This window comes from Anoplopoma fimbria, chromosome 24 (genome assembly GCF_027596085.1).
Source record: "Anoplopoma fimbria isolate UVic2021 breed Golden Eagle Sablefish chromosome 24, Afim_UVic_2022, whole genome shotgun sequence".
Taxonomy (NCBI): Eukaryota; Metazoa; Chordata; class Actinopteri; order Perciformes; family Anoplopomatidae; genus Anoplopoma; species Anoplopoma fimbria.
The window spans coordinates 2920055-2937673 of record NC_072472.1 but is presented as its reverse complement, the minus strand read 5'-3'; the positions used below and the strand labels follow the sequence as shown (position 1 = coordinate 2937673).

Here is a 17619-nt window from a genome sequence, read left to right as displayed (position 1 = left end):
ACTAAAAAAAAAAAAATCTGTATATTCAGAATAAAAGCGAGATATCTACAAACTAAAACTGTTTTTTTTTATTTAAAAAAATAATAAACCACAGTCTGAAATGTTTATGCATATCAAAATAAGACCTTGTCCAAATATAAAATTATAAAAACTAAAAAAAAAAAATCTGTATATTCAGAATAAAAGCGAGATATCTACAAACTCTAAAACCTTTTTTTTTTTATTTAAAAGAATAAACCACAGTCTGAAATTTTGATGCATATCAAAATAAGACCTTGTCCAAACATAAAATTATAAAAACAAAAAAAAAAAATCTGTATATTCAGACTATAAAAGCAAGATATCTACAAACTCTAAAACCTTTTTTTTTTATTTAAAAGAATAAACCACAGTCTGAAATTTATGCATAAAAAATAAACCTTGTCCGAATATAAAATTATAAAAAAAAAAAATCTGTATATTCAGAATAAAGCGAGATATCTACAAACTCTAAAACCTTTTTTTTATTTAAAAGACTATTTAAAAGAATAAAAAGTCTGAAAGATGCATATCAAAAAAGACCTTGTCCGAATATGAAATTATAAAAAAAAAAAAAAAATCTGTATATTCAGAATAAAAGCGAAATATCTACAATCTCTAAAACCTTTTTTTTTATTTAAAAGACTTTTTTTATTTAAATTTTAAAGAGTCTGAAATTTTTATGTATATAAAAATAAGACCTTGTCCGAATATAAAATTATAAAAACAAAAAAAAATCTGTATATTCAGAATCGAGATATCTACAAATTCAAAAACTTTTTTTTTATTTAAAAGAATAAACCAGAGTCTGAAATTTTGATGCATATCAAAAAAAGGCCTTAAAGTAAGACTAATTAATAATAATATGTTTCATACAAATGAATTAATAGACTAATTCACTACTTGCTGTTTTATAGTTCTATTTTATTTGTATTTTTATTTTATTGTATAACATTTATTATCTTAATCTGTTTACTCTGTACTTGAGCTGCTGCAACACCCACAGGAATATCTATCTAACTACTTATTACCAGACAAAAGTAATTCTAATGCTTTTCCTTACCTATCTAAATCACTTTGAATGTTTTTTTCAAATGTGATATAGAAATAAATAATAAGTAACCACCTGTAAAAATTCTAATAAAAAAATAAAAACAATATGAGAAGAACAGACAGAGTCAATAAATAAAACAGAGAACAAGGGGCAGAATATTGAAAATGGTTTTAAAGTATAAGTGTTTTGATTTTGGGTGATATTGCGATTATTCCATGAGGCCGCAATCCATTCCTACAAACACAGAGATTTATAAATCTTAATGTGTTACGTCGTAATTATTACTCTCTCTTTAAAATCTACACCAAAATACCTTTAGTAGCTAAATGTCCAGGATGATTGTTCCATATTATGTTATTGTTAGAGATCATTACACTTAATTGTAATTTATTACACAGAGACAATTAAGCTGCAACCCAAATGTGTCTGTTTTGGGGGATTGTGATTTATTTTCTCATTTTTTTAATGGTTTTACTTGCTATGACAGAAGCAAAGAAATGTATTTGACTACATTGAAAGTATGACTTGAAGTCTGAAATCAGCTTATATTGTATTGTGTCTCACAGTAAAACATGTGTACTGTAAAGAGGAAATGTTAATTCCTGTTTGTAGTTTGCTAATTTCACAGTGTAACTTTTTTTTAGTTGAGTGACAATCTTACTCATCTTTAAGGGTGAGCCCTCTAGTGGCCATGTCCTCTTTACAAATGTATATCGATGGTGAAAGTGATAAGCAGTATTTTATTATATATTCATATCCATGTGATTCTCTTGTGCATATAAACTCAAAGTAATGTGTCACAAACTGCTTCAAACCAAAACACAAAGAGTTCCCTTTGCTTCCCCTTCTACAAACAACATTTAAAACATGTTTCGAGTTCCGACTCAAGATACTGCCCACGTTTCATTGTATGTGTTCCTCTAATTATGCCCAACTTCCTGCCACCATGCCTGTTATTGTGTTGGCATCCTGGGCTGGTTTATTCTCACAGACGGATCAGAAATGAACAGGGGCCCAGTTCAGGTAGCTGTCTGCAGATCCAGTACTCGAGTTTCAAAACATGCAGGGTAATTTTATATATACAGTACCAGTCAAAAGTTTGGACACACCTTCTCATTCAACTACTTTGAAGAATCTAAAATATAAAACATATTCTGGTTTGTTGAGCATTTGTTTGTTTACCACATAATTCCATATGTGTTCCTTCATAGTTTGGATGTCTTCAATATTAATCTACAATGTAGAAAGAAAAAGAAAAAAACCATTGAATGAGAAGGCGTGTCCAAATTTTTGACTGGTACTGTATATCAAGGTATTTTAGAATAAAAAGACCTTGTGATATATATATATATATGTATGTATAATATATATATAATATACTAAATAAACTTGTCAAGAAAGCCAGCAGTGTGCTGGGGTGTCCACTGGATACGGTGGAGGTGGTGGGAGACAGGAGGGTGATGGCCAAGCTGTCATCCCTGATGAACAACACCTCCCCCCCCATGCAGGACACCCTGGCAGCTCTGTGCAGCTCCTTCACCACCGGCTGCTTCACCCCCGGTGTGTGAAGGAGAGGTACCGCAGGTCCTTCCTTCCTGCTGCTGTCAGGCTGCACAACCAGCTCTGCTCCCAGCAGACCACATGACACTAATACACTAATACACTGTGCAATACAATATTTATAATAGTTTCTGTCTGTATATATAATATTTCAGTTACTGTGGATTCTCTACTGTTCTTTACTGTTTTTTTTACAGTTTTTTATTGCTCATTTGCTTATTTGTAATACTTATTTTGATCTTGTGTTTTTTTTTATTTACTATGTCTCTTGTTTTGCACTATCTTCTTTGCTGCTGTAATCCTGTACATTTCCACGCTGCAGGACTAATAAAGGATTATCTTATCTTATCTTATCTTATCTTATCTATATCAAGGTATTTTAGAATAAATGCAATAAATGCAATTCTGCACAATGACATGTGGCTGTGTTGCAGAACAAGATGTAAAATGAAATCCTGTAAATCAGAAAAGCCAATCAAAAAAGAAAATACAATGTTATAAATGTTAATTAAAAAATGAATAAATACTAGTGGAGGACATATGATCATCTGTGCAAACGGTAAACTGGCTATTTGCAACATAATAATTTTGTTTATATATATTCTTTGCTTAATAAGTTCACTTTATCATTAAAGCAAACATTTATTACAGGGTGTAAACTATGTTATCACCCACCAATCAAATCTCCTCTCCTCTGTTTTGCAGTAAATTATATGACATGGAAAGACACGCCCCCCGCTGTGTTATCTCACGTCTGATTGGCCCTCCGCGGTCACATGACGAGCCACCGCCTCCGTCATCAAACAGCGTCAAGCGTGAAGGAACAGAATCCCGGTTCCATAAACAGTTTTCAAAATAAAATCATTGTTGCAGCATATTGGTTGATTTGACTCCTCTCCTGTTCAGATTCAAATAAATGTATATGTATTATATATATATATAAATGTATGAATATGCATAAATGTATATGTATTATATATATATATAAATATGTCTTCTTTTATATAAATGTATGTCTTCTTTTATATATAAATAAATGTATGTCTTCTTTTATATATATAAATGTATGTCCTCTTTTGTATATAATATAAATGTATATAATATATTAAATATATAAATGTATGTCTTCTTTTTTATATATATAAATAAATGTATGTATATATATATTTTATATATATAAATGCATGTCTTCTTTTATACAGTACCAGTCAAAAGTTTGGACACACCTTCTCATTCAATGGTTTTTCTTTATTTTTATAAATTATTTTTCTATATTGTAGATTAATATTGAAGACATCCAAACTATGAAGGAACACATATGGAATTATGTGGTAAACAAACAAATGCTCAACAAACCAGAATATGTTTTATATTTTAGATTCTTCAAAGTAGTTGAATGAGAAGGTGTGTCCAAACTTTTGACTGGTACTGTATATATATAAATGTATGTCTTCTTTTTATATATATATATAAATGTATAAATCTAAATTTATATATAAATAAATGTATGTCTTCTTTTATATATAAATAAATGTATATGTATAAATATATATATATATAAATGTATGTCTTCTTTTATATATATATATAAATGTATTCTTTTTTATATATATATAAATGTATGTCTTCTTTTATATATATATAAATGTATGTCTTCTTTTATATATATATAAATATGTCTCTTTTTATATATAATAAATGAATATGTCTTCTTTTATATATATAAATGTATGTCTTCTTTTATATATAAATAAATGTATGTCTTCTTTTATATATAAATAAATGTATGTCTTCTTTTGTCTTCTTTTTTATATATAAATGTATGTCTTCTTTTATATATATATAAATGTATGTCTTCTTTTGTCTTCTTTTATATATATATATATATATAAATGTATGTCTTCTTTTATATATTATTAAACAAATGCTCAACAAACCAGAATATGTTTTATATTCAACATTCTTCAAAGTAGTTGAATGAGAAGGTGTGTCCAAACTTTTGACTGCTACTGTACATCCAAACATGTGCTTTTATTTTGAAGGAGAGCCCTCATACGGGTGTTTCTCCTCATGACCTCTCTGTCGGCTGTTGTTGGACTGCACACTGTCTGAGATGAGACATGCACGGTTGTCCTCGTTGCTGTGAAGCAGCCATGTGGACGTGGAGGAGGCTGCAGGTGAAGGTGCGAGCTGCTGGAGGGCTGCTTACCTGCAGACAACGACCCACGTGGTCGGGTGGACGACTACCTTCATGTCAAAGCCTGAGCACATGCACACCTCTCAGGAATGACTTCTTCAAAGGTGTGTGTGTGTGTGTGTGTGTGTGTGTGTGTGTGTGTGTGTGTGTGTGTGTGTGTGTGTTGGGGGGGTAGACACTTTTCCATTCAGGAATTGTCTATTTATTTAATTATTTGTGAAACAACATGTTTGCAACTTGTCTGCAACATCTGAAACTCTGTGGTGATTAATTGGAGGTCTGTTTACAATTCGGCATGCATATTATCTTTAATGCAACACTTTCATGCATATTATCTTTAATGCAACATCTTTCATGCATATTATCTTTAATGCAACATCTTTCATGCATATTATCTTTAATGCAACATCTTTAATGCAACATCTTTCATGCATATCATCTTTAATGCAACATCTTTAATGCATATTATCTTTAATGCAACATCTTTAATGCATATTATCTTTAATGCAACACTTTCATGCATATCATCTTTAATGCAAATCTTTCATGCATATTATCTTTCATGCATATTATCTTTAATGCATATTATCTTTAATGCAACATCTTTCATGCATATTATCTTTAATGCAACACTTTCATGCATATTATCTTTAATGCAACACTTTCATGCATATTATCTTTAATGCAACATCTTTAATGCATATCATCTTTAATGCATATTATCTTTAATGCAACATCTTTCATGCAACATATTTCATGCATATCATCATTAATGCAACATCTTTCATGCATATTATCTTTAATGCAACATCTTTCATGCATATTATCTTTCATGCAACACTTTCATGCATATCATCTTTAATGCAACATCTTTCATGCATATCATCTTTCATGCATATTATCTTTAATGCAACATCTTTAATGCATATTATCTTTAATGCAACACTTTCATGCATATTATCTTTAATGCATATTATCTTTCATGCAATACCCTCCTCACACTAATGTTGCAGTTAATGTAAAGTTACTCCACTTGTATGTGAAGATAAATCAAAGTGTTTTCCAGTTTATGCATTGTTATACATGCCGAATTGTAGAGTGGCAGCTGAAGTTTCTGAATATATCTTAAGTTTTATGGTGCAAGTCAACACCTGCAAACATGATGATGAAGTACATTAAAGTTCTGCTTCTGTGAACCAGATCTGGAGACCCAGTTGGCGGCCATGCGGAAGAAGGCGTCGGACGCTCTGCCTGGGAGCAGCTGGAGCCCCCTGGAGATAAACCCGGACCTTCCTCCGGAGAGGGCCGACATTGTGATCGTCGGAGGCGGCGTGATAGGCTGGTCCATCGCCTACTGGCTGAAGCAGAAGGAGAGGGTGCGAGGAGGGGTGAAGGTCATCGTGGTGGAGAAGGACCTAACAGTGAGGATGCAAGATCAAAACATTGTTCACAGCAGGTTGCAAAACGGGAATGATGAGTTTAAAAAAAACCTTTATATGCATGCTCAAACATGTAAGGAATCCTATTTGATAACTGCATCATTCACCTGTATTCTTACTCTACTTTTGCTTTCATGGTACCATCTTGTGGTTTAAATCAAGACAAATGAGATTCTCAGTATAATGTCCAATATATATTGTATCAAATCTAAATAATGAAATTTAAACTTGTAAGAAAACATAACAAGCCTAGCTCTTCGTTTTTCACTTTCTCAATGCTCAGAAAGCAAACAATAGAAGTAATTTGCTGCAGAGCAGGTTTTCATTTATCGTGAATTTAATTATTTGCACAAATATTAAGTCACAGAGGGACCTAACAAGAGCCAGTCTTCAAGCTAAAATACTTACAAATCCTATTAAGTTTCATATTATTTGGTATCACAGGTGTGAGGTCGACTGCAGAAGGTTTTATGGATGCTAAGAGGAGAAAAACAGATGAATATAGGAAGCAGATAATTGATTTTATCGATCACAGACAGGATCCCTGTATCCTAAAAACTATAACAGGCAAATAATCATCCCAAATCTTGCATGATATTTCAAAATTTTCTTCCATAGTGGTTTAATTATGTGCATGAGGTAGGATGTAATGAGTGGATGAGAAACAGAAATCTTTACATCAAAACTTGCATCTGTTTGGGAGAAATGATGGTAAACACTCCGTCTGAAATCCTTAACGTTTTCATAAAAAACAGCCTAACATGCAGCATGTCTCTTCTTCTACACATTCCCTTACTGACTGCTTCCGTCCTGGTTTCTCCCCAGTACTCCCAGGCCTCCACTGTTCTGTCTGCTGGGGGGATCCGACAGCAGTTCTCTCTGCCTGAGAACATCTACCTCTCCCTGGCCTCCGCAGACTTCATGAGGAACATCAATGTGGGTCACCTTTAATGGTGTTTTTGTTGTTTTGATCTGTGCAGCGTCTGTGGGCTTCACCGCTCACTGAAGATGAATGACAGGTTCTTTAAATCATTAACGTGACGTGTGTCGTGTTAATATTTCACAGCTGAGGTTTGACCAACTTGTGCGATTTGCTGAATCAAACAATAAATCGATCAAACTTGTATTGGCACCTTTCAAACAGGTCAGTGCAGCTCGAAGCTCTTCACAAACAAATGACCAGCCAAAACAAAGATAGAACAAGTGTGGACATTAAAAACAACAGAAAATAAAGAATAATTTAACGATTTGAAAATGAAAGGGAATTCACGTGAGACAAAAAAATTATAAAAATGTAATAAAATCGAATTTAAAGCTATTATACCAGTAAAAGAAAAAAGAGAAATCAAAACTAGATTAATAAACTACATGGAAATTATACAATTTAATTACAATAATATAAGTGGTAAATAAAATTACAAATAATAGAAGAAAAAGTTTTCAATAAGTGATGAATAAAATAATATACAATCAAATGTTTTAACTTAAAAACAATAAGATAAGTAATAAATAAAATAAATAAAGAATTAAAAAAATCTACTTAAATAAAATAAAATAAGTGATAAATAAATAACAATAAAATTGAATAAAATGTTTCAATTTAAATATTATAAAATATGTGATAAATAAAAAAACAATAAATTAGAATAAAATGTTTAAACTTCAATAAAATAAAAAAGTAAGTGATATATAAAATAATTAAATGTTTTACTTGAATACAATGAATTAGGTGAGTAAAATAATGAACAAAAATCATTAAAAAAAAATGTCAATGTTTAAAAATATTTTAAAGAACCATTGATGGCATTGGTGTAGTGCATATTTCTGTATCTGCTGTATTTTTTTGTACCTTATTTTTCAATTTTGTTGGTAAAGAAATGACTCGTCTGTGTCGTCTCAGGAACACCTCGGCGTGCTGAATGAAGACCCAGTGGACCTCCAGTTCAACCAGTCAGGATACCTCTTCCTGGCCAGTGAGGAGGTGGCTCACATCATGGAGGAGAACTACAGCGCCCAGAGGTGCTTCATTCAGTCCAGCTCTTTGATATCAGAAATCTAACAGAGACTTACTACTTTCAGAGATTCTAGTTGGACATTCTGACTTTGGTTTGAGGGGTTTATTATTTCCATTAAACAATCTCACGTTGTGATTGTAGGTCCGCCGGAGCCAAAGTGTCCCTTCTCTCTCCGACTCAATTAAAGCAGAAGTTTCCGTGGATAAACACAGACGGCGTGGCGCTCGCTTCATACGGTGAGTCCAGATAACACACAGGTTTGATATTTAAACACTTCTTAAGAGTTCAAAGTGTTTGGGATTTAATATCTTTAGCAACAATCACATTTCTGCTGATAAGGGTCAGATTTACTGTGGAAAAAAAACAGTTGCCAAATTTTCCATACATTTAAAACACTTGGGAGATGAGAGAAAAAGTAAAATATACTGGATATTCTTGTGTTTTCCGACCAGTTTATCTATCAGAGAAGCTCCCAAAACGGATAACATTGCCATCTGAAAAGGGCTAAGTTATGTTCAAGATCATATCAACATTCAAATGGTAGTTTATGGACCAGAGTATTTTGGTTATATCCAAATCATGTCACATGGTATCACATGCAGGCTGACACAATGTTTAATTCTTCTCAACTTGTTTTGAACGGGTGAATATTGTGAAAGTCGATTAGCACGTTTAGTTCAGTTGCTAAAAATTGACTTGCTCATTTTCTAGCTTGTTTGGCCTGCAAAAGTTTCATCATTCATGATTCAACTCTGGCTCTGAGCAATGCTTTCAGACGTGTGTTATGGTGGAGATTCACCAAATCCTAACAACTCGTTTTTGGCCCGATTGTTTCCAACATGGCAACCGGGCCACAAACTTTCTCACTTTACAGCTGAACAGTGATCTAAAATATGTTCCTGAAAACATTTTGAGACGGAAAAAAAAGTAACAAAACATTGATGCATTCTTGCTCAGTGCTTCCTAGTTTGACTGTTTCTGATTTGTGAAGCCCTAGTGTAGTTGCTCACCACGTTGCTCACCAGTCCGTCCTGACTTCCAGGTTTGGAGAACGAGGGCTGGTTCGACCCCTGGACTCTGCTGAACGCCTTCAGGAGGAAGGCCATCTCCATGGGAGTCATTCAGTGCTGCGGAGAAGTCACAGGTTTGTTATTGTGGCCTCCTGATGCAAAAAAACATCCAGACGTAACTCGGATTAATTTATAACCGAGTCTTTGTTTTGTTAGATAAATGATTCTTTATGAAAATCAGTTATTCTCTTAAAGACACGCAGGGCAAACATGTTAAGACTTGTCCTGTATATGTTGAATTTTAATTTCTGTAACTTCTGTTTCACAAAGATTTTTTAAGTACTCAGATTTCTTTGTTCATGTCACATTGAAAAAACAGATAACTGACAAGTAAACGGTAATGTTTACCAAATGCAAACAGCCAATCAGAGATGAGGATTTAATCCTACATCGGCAAAAACATCTCAAATGTTAATTTTTGTATAAATTTAATTTGTGTATAATATCTCTATTAGCAATTAACATGTCAAATTAATAACAAACTAATATTTTTACAATATAAAAACAGAGGTGAAATAATAGCAATTTGGCTGAAAATTTTGCTGCTGGCTGACGAGGAACATCAAGAGAAATCGTATCATATCATATAAGGAGAATTTAGTACCAAATTGACAAGGAACAATCATTGAAGATGCATGGAAAGTTATTGCAAATGCCAACTTAATTCTTGATGTTTACACTCCTGATACATGCAAAAATAAATAGATAAAATAATAGATGAAATAGATGATAATCCTTAAACGGCTGACCGACATTAACTTTTCTATTCCTTCCCCAGATTTTAAATACACAACCAAACATACTACATCCACTGATGGTGATCAAATGGAGCTCAGGAGGATCACATCTGTCAAAGTAAGTGAGCGTCATTGACTGTGTGTGTGTGTGTGTGTGTGTGTGTGTGTGTGTGTGTGTGTGTGTGTGTGTGTGTGTGTGTGTGTGTGTGTGTGTGTGTGTGTGTGTGTGTGTGTGTGTGTGTGTGTGTGTGTGTGTGTGTATGCGTGTGTATACGTCTTTAATGTGGACTTGATTAAAGACCTTTAAACAGTTTGTTACAGTATCAATGTAAACACATTTTACAGTCATATGTTTGTGATCACCAACATGTCAGGACAGTTTTCTCCTCCATGGCCTCTTACATCAATATATATATACAAGTTCTTTACTAAACTCAGTCGACCAAGTTCTTCTTTAAAAGCACGGTCTGTCGTGTTGTATGAGCAAAAAATGAACAAAAGAGTAGCTCCACGATACCAGAACTTGATTGACAGGTCTACTTAGTACGTACACTAACAACTAAATCAAAGTAAGTCATGTTTTTATACCTTTTTTAAAGTTTTGTTTACATCAATAATGTTAGTAAAAGTAGCTTGGGACATTGGTTTAATTGAAGAAACACGACTAAAGGCCTTTACACACTGGGGGCATTACGAATAAACCACACAAAAAATGCTAAATTCTCGCCTACAAATATTTTATGTCTTAGGCTTTTATTGTGAAAGGTTGGAACAGAAGAAGTGGATCTGGTCTTGGCTGCCTTTGTGCTGTTGTTTCATACATATTGGCACAACATTTACCTCTTAGTAGCTTTATATGAACATCATTTTGGTTGCTAGGGTAGAAATTTAAGAGCCCCTTAAAGGATTTATATGGTGGAATAAAAGACAGATAATGCCTTTTTAGGAATTAACTTCCTCTTCCCCTCTTTAATATTCTGGTTATTTATTGTGTTTAAAAGGCTGTAATTATGTTTTGGAGAAAAAAAAATTAGATGAATTAAAAACATCCTTCTGAATATTGCAAATTAATATCTTAAACTGAAAAAAGTGCTGCCATTTTTCTTGAAAATCTAATGTTTCTTTTGAAATCAGTGCAAAATCCACGGGAGTTTTAGTTGGGTCAACAAGGTAGACATGCTTTAAAACACTGTGAGCTCCCTCACCGCACAGCCGCAGCGCCATAGCAACAGCGTAGCGTCGTACATGATGGGATACTTTCTGGTGTTGAGCAGGTGCAGATGCCCAACAGTCTGGAGTACCAGCCGGTGGAATGTGCCATTGTGGTGAATGCAGCAGGAGCCTTTTCTGCTAAACTGACAGAGATGCTGGGAATCGGCTCCGGTCCCAGAGACTCCATCGCTGGAATCCCGCTGCCCGTCGAGCCTCGCAAAAGGTCGGCCTTTTGACTCAAGTGGCATATTTTCCAACCTAATTGCTGTCAAAATGTCTAGTTTTCTTTTGAAAGGGACTTGCAGCGCCTCATACAGTGCAGCTCTTTAGTAATCTGACAGTTTGGGAAAACTCGGCTTTAATTTGAGGGTTTTCACTTCCGAATACGATGATGTGTAACAATTGTAGCTGTTTTTAAACATAAAGGGTAAAAAATGGGAGTTAAAGTCCTTCACTTCTCACACAAAATGAATGTAAACACCCTCAAACACACACTTAAAACCAGGCTTTACTAGGAAAGAAAAAGGTTTATACGACATGTTGAAAATATTAAAAAGTGTTAATAAAAGCAGCCTCTTTTAAACATGTAAATAACAGTGCACCTTTTTCAGACACTCCCTCTTAAAAGACATATAAAGACATTATTATAGAGATATATTGCTAAGTTGTAATAATTATATTTGGTTTACTTATAGATGTGTGGTGTTTTATTTTACTGTTTGTTTTGTTATAAAGTGTTATTTCTTTCTGGTTTTGAATGTTGTGAGTTGGTGTTTAAGGGACAGTTTGGATGTTTTGAAGTGTGGTTTTCTGGTTTTACTGTAGTGGATGGAGTTAAGAGAAACAGACAGATCAATGTACTGCTTTGGACGTATTTTAGACACCGAAAAGATTCAATCTTAGTTTAAGTGAACGCTATATTTAGGATATATTCACCTCCTTAACTTTCTCTAAGACAGCCCTTTCTACCGGGGAACTGAAGCCACAAGACTCCATTAACGAAAACAGTCATTTTAGGTGTTGCTTGTCTGCTGTTCCCTCAATCAGTTAACACATTTTTTTGTATTGTGTGAATTTGTTGAATCCAAACTAACCCTCTAAAACACCAAAGTCACACAAACAAACTGACCGACGGAGGCAGCTGCAGACCAGCAACTCTCGTGTTCTGAGAGGTAAATTTACTGTTTTTCAAAGGAGTATTTGTGGCTTTGAGGAGAGCGTTGGTTAGTGATTTGAATAGAGCGTAGATAATTTGAATACTTGTCAGGCAGATACAGTATTAAAAAAAGAGTGTCCTATTTGCACTAAACTGGCTTCAGCTTCTCTGTAAAAACCTTCTCTAAATCCTTCTTCATGCTGCCTCAAGCGGCTCTCAGCCTGATAGAAATGAGCTTTTCCACTTCAATTCAAGCACTTCAATTTTCACCATGTTCATGCCAAAAATGAACTGAATGTCGACCAATGCTTTGATGACAAGAAAGTACACAGTATTAGAAGAATATACTGCATGTATGATGTATTTATTTTCTTTCCAGGTATGTGTATGTGGTCCACTGTCCTGACGGTCCAGGTCTGGACACGCCCTTCATGATTGATTACTCTGGAGTTTACTTCAGGAGAGAAGGGTTAGGAGGAAACTACATCGCTGGGACGTCGCCAGAGGAGGTTTGTTATATTTGTAAGTTTTTCTATTGATGTTTTTTTTAATGATTTGAGAATAAATTGAATGTGTGTTTATTTTTTTCCTGCTCAGGCGGAGGAGCCAGACACCAGTAACCTGGAGGTGGACCACCAGTTCTTTGAGGAGAAGATTTGGCCCAGCTTGGCCTCTCGTGTTCCAGCCTTTGAGAAGCTGAAGGTAAGGTTGAGATAAAATGATGTATAAAGAGGTTTTATTTTTCTCTTTGCTTGGCAATCATTCCACAAGAATGCAAAGCCAATACTGATATATTTATTTTGTTGAAGCTTGTCCAAAGACTCAAACTTGGCAGATAAAATAAAGAGTTTGATTTAGCATTTAAAATTCAATTTCTATCAGTTTCACCCCTCTGTTGTCATAAAGCTAGCTTCTTTTTTCAGCTAAAAAATGGCTCTACCAAAACAAAAGTACAAAACTTCTTGATGTCTTCGTTTGTACTGGAAACAGTTTGCACATAACGCTGCATTATTTATGTTGATTTTTGTGTCAGAAAACGTCACAATAATGAAGTAATAATTTTATCAAAACCGCGTTAGCTTGGTGAGTGACAGCTGGTTAACATACAAGGTTTATGCGACATGATTGCATCACTATTACAGAATTGTTCAGTTGTTTTTTTACAGCAGAGACAGATAATAAATATGTAAATGAGGACAACTATGTCGCAGTTTCGGCTGTCTTAAAACACAGTATAGTCAATTGCAGTTAGCAGGAAGTTTGATTGCAGAGAACTTTATCTGTTTGTCTTTATAGCTGCTCAGTCAAATGTTTTTTAATTGAATTAGTAATAAAGTGTCTAAGCTCTTCTTCTCTGGTTCCCTCCTTTAGGTGACGAGTGCCTGGGCCGGTTTCTACGACTACAACACCTTCGACCAGAACGGCATCATCGGGATGCACCCGCTCATCAACAACATGTACTTCGCCACCGGTTTCAGCGGCCACGGCCTGCAGCACTCCCCCGCGGTGGGCCGATCCGTGGCCGAGCTCATCCTGGACGGGAACTTCACCACGCTGAACCTGAGCGGCCTCAGCTTCCAGCGGATCCTGGCCCAGGAGCCCAAGCTGGAGAAGAACATCGTGTAGAGGAACCAGAACTCTGGACGCCTTCATGACATATTTTTACAGCTTTGGTCTCGATTTTTGTAGTTTTGAACATTATTCCGATCAGTGATGAATGACGTTGAACTCACCGGAATAATAACAGAATCAAGGTGTGACATTATTTCAGATCCACAGAGGGAGCAGATCTGGGTTGTTGTAATGTGTCGACAAAATGGACATTGACACCAAAAATACGCGATCTGCTTCCTGTTTCCTATCGACAGTCAGTGAAGGAAGAAGTACTCAGATCTTCCTTGTACAACTAGCAACAACACATTTCAGAAATACTCTGAATGCAGGACTTTTACTTGTAACAAAGTATTAGTATCTGGGCTACACGGTAACATTACATTACATTACAGTCATTTAGCAGACGCTTTTATCCAAAGCGACTTACAGTCAGTAGTATATTACATATCATTCACCCATTCACACACTGATGACAGGCTACCATGCAAGGTGCCACCATCAGACTCTAACTAACATTCATACAACATCCAGTCCACACCGATGGCAAGCCTTCAGGAGCAACTTGGGGTTAAGTGTCTTGCCCAAGGACACATCGACTGCCGAAGCCGGGTATCGAACCACCGACCCTCTGATTGGAGAACTACCTTGCTCTCCACTACACCACAGTTACCAGGTTGCGATTTTCAAACGTTTTTAAAAAATGGTGTAAGAGCCATATTAGACTTCATAAGATGTGTTCAGTTATATAGTAACGAAAAATGTTGAAATGCTCCTTTAGTTACGCTACTGACGACGTCATAGCCAATAGCCCTCAGTTGAGGTTAATCAGTCTGCAGAGCAAGACAGTTTTTTGACCGTAGTGCCAAGTTGAGCACAGAATGAATCTTGTAACTTTGTTTTTTGTCGAGTAAACTTTTAAAATGGAGTTACTGCCTCTGAAGAATCATTTCGCGTCAAGCTCATTGCAAATACGCAGACTGTTACAGTAGTGGTAATGTGGATCACCAGACAGAGAGAAGAATGCTGCTACAAATGGCAACCAATTCTTATCAAAAAAATAGAGAGCAAAATGTACCAGAAAGTAAATATATATTTTTTATATTTGTTGCATTAGTGATATTTAAATATCGCTGTCACAGTCAGAACCAGACAACGCTGCATATGCTTTTACAATCGTGAAGAAACATGTTTTCTGACATCAAATGTGCAAATTGACAAAAAAAAACCCAGATGAACCTGAACGAAAGACAAAGAGGAATATGCTGCAAAGTATGTAGAACATCCACATTTTCCTTATTAAGCTGACGTGTCACTGCATAGTATCTTAATTATTCAAAATATATTGGCAACCATATTTTCTGTTTAGCAACCGAAAGCTGCTGCCTGGTGACCAGACTGACAACCACTTTTTAAAAGTTAGTTTTGAGCCCAGAGCATCAAAATACACTTAAAAGTACCAAAAGTTGAAATACTCATCATGCAGATTGGCTCATTTTACAGTGATAAATATATTATTGGATATATTCATGTTTAAGCATCACTATGTACTGCAGAGTCAGATACTTTATTTATTTTACCCACCTGACGTCCTGCTGACTTCGGCGTCACATCAGAAAAATGCACATTTACAACAGATGTATTTTGTTGTTCAGTTTGAGTTGTTGTGTTTAACATCGTGCACCAGATGGAGCCATTTACGTTGGATTCTTATATCAAGTTACCCACGTGAAGCATCATCATACCTTTAAGTCACATTTATGCCAAGCATCATTTTACTTTGGTAGTCAAAGGTAGAGTGATTATTTCATATCATAACAAGAAGAGAAAAGATCAGATCAGGGCCTGAATTAAATAACGTACTGTTTTAACAGTGATAGAAAAAAACTGCTAAGATGAGCGTTTTTTTAACTGAAGTAAAACTCCAAGCTATGAGGTTCTTGTATAACATGAGCAATAAAAGCACCTAATTCAAAACCCTGATACGCTTAAATTATTAATGATTCTTAAAGACGGTCTGAACGCTGTATTAATGAGGTGCATGCATATTAAATCATGGTGTCTGCTGGTCTTAGAGGTTATTTATTCAACATTAACTTTGACAAGCATAGTTAATAAAGTCTTGTTTAATATCTTAACTCTCATATTAATTTGTCTCATGTGGCACATTAAGCTTTTCACCACTCAGTCAACATTATTTTTGTTTTATCAGTGCAAAATGTATTTTTGATGTTATTGCTAAAAACTCAGACGTCTGAAACATAAAGGTTGTAAACCACTGGTTAAATCTTTAATCATGCATTTTGTTTATTATTCTATTCTATTTTATTGTCATATGTTTAATGTAAAATCTTAATCTGAAAATTCCCTCTGAAATGTGGTGTGTTGGATGTATAAAGTTGTACAAAACCCTCAAGTTAAGTACTAAATAGTGCTTCAGTAAATGTGCAGTAATGAACTGTGTATTTGGGACCACTTTGCAGAGCTCGATGGTACAAACTGTGCTGCGGTTTATCTCGTGCATCTACAAAAACACCACCTCCTTCTCCTCTCCCCACATAGTGCCACCAGCCTCCTCCACATGTTCGCTTCCTGCAGCTACATGCACCACCTGCAAAGAGAGTGACAAATGCAGAGCAAGTCACTGAAAACAAAAAGACCCCGACAGTTTCACTTGAAGAGCAGAAAAAGCCTCTGAACCAAACCTAAAGTTCAGTTCATTGACTGAAAGCACGACTACAAACTAGAGAGCGTTGGTGCTAAAGTGGATTATGTTTCCATAAACAGGAAAATAAACACTTTAATATCCACTCGTATACTGCAACAGATCATTCCCATTAAAAACATCATAGTTTAGATTATGGATCAGTTCCTTTTTGATCAAACTGTCACTTTTGACGTTGCATATCGAACCATAGACGTACTGAGTCATTTTGCACAAGAGGGTTGAAAGTCAGTTATTACAAGCAGGCGACACCATTGTGCACGTCGAAGGTTAGGAAACGAACTGTAACGATAGTTTAACAGGAAATCAACATGAAAAGTTGGTTTTAACCAGTAACTTCCTGGAGTCTCTGCTGAAAACTACAGCTAGTGTGACCAAGAAATCCAGTCCAGCACCTAAACAACAAAAACAACCTTTTACATTTTTGTGTTACGGATTTATAACAAACAACTTATAACAAGTTAATCTGTGAGCTTTAGAGGAGCCTGAGGGCAGATACTGTGACCTTTGGTCAGAGTTAAGCGACCTGTTCTACCATGTTTACAGTATTTGTGCTAAGTGGAGTTAGCTGGGTGCTCGTGAGCTCCATGTTGATCATACAGACGTGACATCTAACCCTCTGCAAGAGAGTAAACCGGATTAATTCCCAATTTTTCAAATGGTCCTTTAATAAATCGGCAACATGTTTGTCTAATTCTCTCATTTTATGGTCTGTTTTAATTTGTCTTATATATTTTAGCTTTTCATAGTCTAATTTTATTGTGAATTTATTCAAATGTGTTGCATTTTTATTTATTTATTAGCACTTTGAGCTACATCTCTTGT

At 35.0% G+C, this 17619-nt stretch overlaps 1 protein-coding gene across 1 annotated transcript; it reads left to right on the top strand.

Annotated features, from left to right (window-relative positions):
- The first annotated feature begins 4726 nt into the window (after nucleotides 1-4726).
- foxred1 (FAD-dependent oxidoreductase domain containing 1) lies at nucleotides 4727-16316 on the top strand. Its single transcript, XM_054625946.1, has 11 exons — nucleotides 4727-4933; nucleotides 6030-6250; nucleotides 7094-7204; nucleotides 8169-8287; nucleotides 8425-8519; nucleotides 9326-9427; nucleotides 10132-10208; nucleotides 11365-11525; nucleotides 12838-12967; nucleotides 13056-13160; nucleotides 13830-16316. The coding sequence occupies exons 1-11, from the start codon at nucleotides 4753-4755 to the stop codon at nucleotides 14082-14084; spliced, it is 1557 nt and encodes a 518-aa protein (XP_054481921.1). The 5' UTR covers nucleotides 4727-4752; the 3' UTR covers nucleotides 14085-16316.
- Nucleotides 16317-17619: the final 1303 nt, after the last annotated feature.

Excerpts from the sequence above, each read along its gene's own strand:
- foxred1 (XM_054625946.1), top strand. The coding sequence starts at position 4,753 with ATGCACGGTTGTCCTCGTTGCTGTGAAGCAGCCATGTGGACGTGGAGG. Across the intron at positions 7,205-8,168 it reads ACTTCATGAGGAACATCAAT|GAACACCTCGGCGTGCTGAA; the intron begins GTGGGTCACCTT and ends GTGTCGTCTCAG. Across the intron at positions 10,209-11,364 it reads GGAGGATCACATCTGTCAAA|GTGCAGATGCCCAACAGTCT; the intron begins GTAAGTGAGCGT and ends GGTGTTGAGCAG.